At 45.0% G+C, this 6211-nt stretch overlaps 2 protein-coding genes across 2 annotated transcripts in view; one reads left to right on the top strand and one right to left on the bottom strand.

The window, feature by feature from the left end:
• LOC105625884 (protein timeless homolog) overlaps positions 1 to 6211 on the top strand; it is a 110613-nt gene that overhangs the window by 39457 nt on the left and 64945 nt on the right. The window lies entirely within an intron of this gene.
• On the bottom strand, positions 1731 to 4493 carry LOC105625883 (insulin-like growth factor-binding protein complex acid labile subunit). Its single transcript, XM_012207192.1, has one exon. It carries the CDS (start codon positions 4491 to 4493, stop codon positions 1731 to 1733), a length of 2763 nt encoding a protein of 920 aa, XP_012062582.1.

Here is a 6211-nt window from a genome sequence, read left to right on the forward strand (position 1 = left end):
ACACACACTCTCTCTCTCTCTCTCTCTCTCTCTCTCTCTCTTTCTCTCTTTCTCTCTCGCAAGCATCTTTTCTTTCATTTTTGTATTTGTTGAGAAGTCTTGACATCTCATCAAGCTTAGTAGAATTAAGTACGGAAGCAATATTTCTGTACATCCCGTTTTGGTGCATTCGAGAACGAGTTCTCGAATTAATCTCCCTTCTCTCTTTTTCTCTTACGCTCGATTTTCTCGATCTCTCATACACGCACATGATAAAAATTCTTCCGTCTAACACTCTCTCTGGCTTTCCGTCTGGTTTTATCATTCAAGCATACTATTTGCCACCGCGAATTTTTCATCTCCTACATTCTGCATTTCGGCGTTGCCCTACCTGCTTTTCTACCACGTCCATGTTTTTCTATCTTTTGCTAGCCTTATACTCTCTTCCTATTTTTATTACACTCGCACTTCATTTCAGTCACAATATAGTCTTCTCAGGAATTGAGCGTACCGCAAAGAGTCAAACTCTTGAGACGCGGCGTGTAACCATTATTATTGTCACTGTGTCCATTTTATCGGTCTGATTCCAAGTCAATCAGCTTAATTGTTAAATTCGCTCGCTTGTGGTTATTGCCACTCGATTATGACACGTTACAATGATTGCATATATGCGATACCGAAATCAGAAGACATCAAACCGAAACTCGAGAGCTTTGACGGGTTTAGAGTTCTCTCACGCGAATAACTCCGTATATAATTTTTATTCATACTTTCCCTTCTACAATTCGTGTTTATTACGAAGGAGATTGAGGTTTTGCGCAATGCTGATCCACCGCGATGTATGTCGAAATAGTTCCGAATTTTTTTACAGTCTTTTCCCTCGAGTTTTTCGTTCGTAGTACGCGTCCAGTATTTCCCGACGGACGAGACATGTACAGCATCAGATGTGTTTGTATATGTCAGAATTTATATGAAATAACGCGGTGATTCTCGCTCGTGCTTTTAACGTCTTGGTTACAGTACTTGACGTCTACATCTCCGCCGTTGATGGAGTTTGAACAGTGTCGTCGAGTATTCTTTCCATCGAGTAGATACTATACCGTTATCGACATCTGGATGACTTTACATATTAAGCCACACGCGATTTTCAAAGAACTCGATAAGCCAAATACGTGATTACAGAGATTGATTTTATAAATAACACTTGTTTATATCTGTGTAAACTTTAGATCCGATAGAATTTATATCAATATATATCCCTAATCATTGTATTGCAAATATTTACGATAATCGTGATAATTTCACAGTTGTCTGCCTTCCTTTTGTTCTTTTCAGATTGTAGTTTTATGTCACGTTCGAATAATTTCTTATTTTTTCCGATATTGTCCCCTAGTAATCCGCGACGTATTGGCGATTTCCGAAGCGATACGGATTAGCTCGGAATATCTCGTTCCCAACTTCGACAACTTTAGTCGCTCGTTCTTTCCCCATGGCTTCGACAGTCAGGAGGATCCTCCCAACTCTCTGATTAATACTTTAGTTATAGTACCTCTCCTTGGTATACCCATTTAGATGTCGACGAATAATAGGATGCGTGTCGATACTGTAGGTTACTTGAGAATCTTCCTCAAACACACATCGATCAACCGTGGACTAGTCGATTGTTGAGGCAGCGTCGATGCTTCTCGGTCACGATTCTCGACGTCCAATCGCCTGTCTCTCTCAAACAATCGGACGTGTTCCGATTCTGGTCACCAAAGCTCCGCAGTAGGCGTGAGAGTATGCACTTCGATATTCTCGTGACGATGATACCTGTCCGTCCGATGCACCGTTGCTCTTCGTGAGAGTACGACGGTCAGCGCCGCGACGGCGCCGAGGGCCGCGCCGACTAACACCAACATTCCGGGATGGGCACCGGCAGATAAAGCTTCCGATATTCTAGCGCCGGAATCGGTCACTCGACTGTTCAATTCTTCCGCTATCGTTTTCGAGTCGCGCTCGTCCAACACTACGTTTGCCTTCGTCACATTACTCATGCTGCTCGTGTGCTTCTCGATCGTTTTCCTTCCCACGTTCGAAGAGCCCGACGAGAAGACGGTTTCGCCGACGCCTGACGCGGCAACTTTCCTCATCTTACTATTTTTTCGCGTCCCACCGTCGGCTCGATTATCGAAAATTTGCGAACGCGATTCCGCGTCTTCTATTCTCATAATGGATAGCTTGGGGTCGTTTGGTGCTCGAGAAGCTGAGACGACGATGTGCTTGATTAAATTCTGATCCATCGAGATACGATTTGTTTTATCGCTCTTTCGATCCGGTTCTCCGCTCGTCCGCATCGTGATTGACGACGTTACATTACGGAAGGATGTTGGCGCCTCATAGACTCGCGGTATTTTTTTCGATGACGCTGTTGCGGTGACGGTTTCTGAGATAGAGAGAAAATCTGAGTCAGCTACCATTTTTGATTCGGTTTTCGCGTTTACGGAAGATAGCGCGAGAAGATCCGTGACGTTATTATCAGAATTCGCATCTTCGATATTGGAAGACACCGTGACGTTTGGCTGATCAGTATTCGACGTATGTTCGAGCGTGAAGACGACAGATAGGGTAACTGAGGTGCTTGCAGCCGCTGTCGTGATGATTCCCGCGGTTGTGGAAACGAAATTTGACGGCGATGGCAGTTCGTGCAAAAATAATCCTGCCAGTTTCCGCGGATTTGAGCATCGCGCTGTTTGGTATTGTTGATTTGGTTCGCGGTGTTGTCTGATCCATTCGCCCAACCAGTAGAGATCTTCCGTGCAGTTCCAATTGTTCTTACCGAGTTTAAGAACGCGCAACTGCGGCAACATATACGCGACATCGGATCTGACGGTGCTGATGTTGGTCGCCGAGAGATTCAGCTCTGTCAGACTTTTGCAGGCAGATAGTGCAGCGTCATCCGCCAGTAACTGCCTAGCAAGAACTGGACTACGCGACACATCTAACATTACCAAATGTTCTGGAGTCGGTACCGGAAACGCCATGTCGCTTTGTTCTTCCTGATGTCGTTGAAGCGTCGTTAGTCCTGACATTCGCAGCTTCGTCAAATTACTCGGTCCACTTAGAGTATTAGTTGATAACACTTTGATAGGATTATTGGATAAATCCAGCTCGGCGAGCAAAGGCAGTTGACCGAGCGCGCCCACATCGATTTCACTGATGGCATTATCGTTCAACATTAATGATCGCAGGTTGTATAAACCATTGAGATCATCGAGTTTCAATGCAGTTATAGTGTTTCGCTGCAGTTTAAGCATCACAAGACTGTTCGGTAAACTATCCGGTATCTTTGAAAGTACATTTCCTGATAGATCGAGTTCTTCCAAAACCTCCAGTCGTCCTAAAGCGTCATTCTCGATATCCATCAAACGGTTATCGGCAATATCCAACATACGCAACAGAGGATAACTGTCCAAGTCACCGCTGCGAATAGTAGTCAGTCTGTTACCAGCGAGTCTAAGTGCTCTGACCGATCTCGTTAAAGCAGCTGGAACTCGCGCTAATCCAGTGCGGGACGCATCTACCGTTTCCAATCTCCTTCCAGTGCCCAATAATAGAGATACGTCTCTCTCTTTTAGCGGATTTTCCGCTAGCCTTAGAACAGATAGTCCCGATAACGGTTGCAGCGTTCCCGAAGCTGCTCTGGCTAATCCATTTCGCGAAACATCGAGTTCCCTCAATCTGTCGAGACTTTCAAACCACCTGGCGCCCAGAACTTGCAGCTGGTTACCGCTGAGATCGAGTTTCTGTAAAGAGCATAGTGGCGTGAGCGCGCTATCCGGCAAGTCCGCCAACCTGTTGTCCGATAGATCGAGAAATTCCAGTCGATCGAGACCGCGAAACGCGCCCTCATCCACTGTGCTAATCGCGTTTTTACGTAAACTCAGTCGCACGAGTCTGACGAGCGTCCTGAAAGAATTGACACTGATGTCCATTAACGAATTGTCCGATAGATCTAGGCACGCCAGCTCGCTTAGATTCGTCGCGCGGATCACCAGCACGTCTCTTATCCGTGGCAAGTTGTTGCACGACAAATTTAATGACCTCAAGCGCTCGAGACCGTGCCACGATGCATTCAACGACATCAACGAACAATTTGTCACTGTGAACTCGACCAAATACGGTAGAATCTCTGTTGTACCTGTCGGCTCTTCCGACGACGACGTGTCGTTCATCTTCGAGGTGTCATTCGCTTTGAGATTATCCGAAGCATCGTTCATCCCGAGATCGTTTACTAAGTCGGCGGCTTCCAACTCATCTAGGAGGATATCAACGTCCGGTCCCTCGACGCTGTCCACTGACAAACTTCTCACTACCATGGGTAACTCCGATAGACCGGGTACGCGTTCGCGACACGTCACGTCCAGCAAAGTTGACACGTCGTTTTTCTCGACGTTATTCTGATGACACTCACAGAGATACGGACAGGCGGAACCGCTCGCCATCAAGGCGAGCAGCACCAACGGAAGCCACATCGCTTCCAAGGCGACGTTTTCACATCTCGTCCACTGTCCGTAAAGATCTCGCCGCGCCGTTCGTCTGCTCGTGGACAGAGTGATGAAACGCGCGAAACGACGGTACCAGAGATCGCGAATGCGCGTGCCGCAGCCGCGAGTTCATCTACGGTGCTGAATTGACGCGCGATCGACGTTGGTGGCTCGATGATGATGGATGCCACCAAAAACGTTATTACGGCTTATATACGGATACCAATACCGGCGGAATACTATCAGTCTCGTCGAACGTGATGCCCATACGAAGGACTGACAAACACTGCGGCGCCCGACTCGTAGCTGCACCCGCCACCCCCACATTGCTCCTCTTCTCTTTTCTCCTCTACCCCGCGTTTCGTCTTCCTACCCTTCCGTCGGCTTCTCTCCCTCTCACCCTCAACGCCGATCCCCCTCTGTCTCCGAACTCAGTTGTGTGCCGCCACCTACAACCATTCCACCCTTCCGCCGTATCTTCCCCCTATATACCGGTATATAGCATATACAGCACTAACACCACTACTACAACCACCGCCATCGCCACCACTACCAGCAGCCGTCGCTTTTGCTCTCGAACTCGATAAGGGGCACGAACGCGCTTGCGTCCTCTGACAGCGTAGTGACGCGTAGAGCCGGTATTCTACGATTTCACCAACTACCCTTGCTACCGGCCGACTAGCTGCTGCGAACTTTTCTCGTCTTCCTTTATACTACTTCCATTTGGCTCTATTTTGACCTATTATTGCTTTTTAAATTGCAACAATTATACAGTATCACTATTAGCATCGTTAATGAAGCAAGCTTTTGTTAAGAAGAAACAATTTTTCATTAATTTATTTTATATATTTTATATATTTTATATATTTTTGAATGATTAAATATTGTATAAATGTCATTTTATTATTTTCGTATAGATATATCATAAAACAGTACGTCAAATTACTACACAAATTAGAGTGGTTGCGTTGTATCTTGCTGTTTACTTGAATATTTAATGCAACACAATTAGCAAGTGGCTAGTGCATGTGGTTTACCCTCATCCTTGGAACAACCGCGAAGATCACGTTCCCGGAAATATTATAGATACTCGTTAAGACAATAAGCACGCACTAAGTTACTAATCCAACTAAAACTTTGCCGGCAGTTTCATGAGTTTCAGCCGCTGGTGGGCTTTCTTAGATTCGATTCGCGTGCCGAGGTTACGGAGGTGCAAAGATGCAGTTCTCACGGAATAAGGTAAAAGGTCAGATAATATCTCTTCGCACGTATTCCATATATGTCCTAAAGCTATGTTATTATTATATGATGACATCTGTCCGTTATTTTTTTCTATTTTTCATCCTCAAATTATTTTTTCATTATTTTAAAGGATAAAAGTTCAAGCTTTTTTTGCTGATATTGTTATACAATGCAACATCGTCTTTACATTATAACATATGTAATATCGTATTTTTTTGTTGATAACTTTAATTACTAGTGCATTTTTCGCGAATATTTCTGAATTCTCTTTAATATTGAACGCAGCGACTTGATTATATATCTGATATCCCTAATGAAAGAGGGCAAGTGTACATAACATATTCCTATATATTTACATACATGTTCTTCACGTGTATGATATACATGTGTGTGTGTGTGTGTGTGTATGTGTGTGTGTGTGTGTGTGTGTGTGTGTGTGTGTGTGTGTGTGTGTGTGTGTGTGT

The sequence above is a fragment of the Atta cephalotes genome (assembly GCF_000143395.1).
Source record: "Atta cephalotes unplaced genomic scaffold scaffold00004, whole genome shotgun sequence".
NCBI classification, from domain to species: Eukaryota; Metazoa; Arthropoda; class Insecta; order Hymenoptera; family Formicidae; genus Atta; species Atta cephalotes.

Coding starts and splice junctions, on each gene's coding strand:
- LOC105625883 (XM_012207192.1), bottom strand. CDS start 4,493: ATGTGGCTTCCGTTGGTGCTGCTCGCCTTGATGGCGAGCGGTTCCGCC.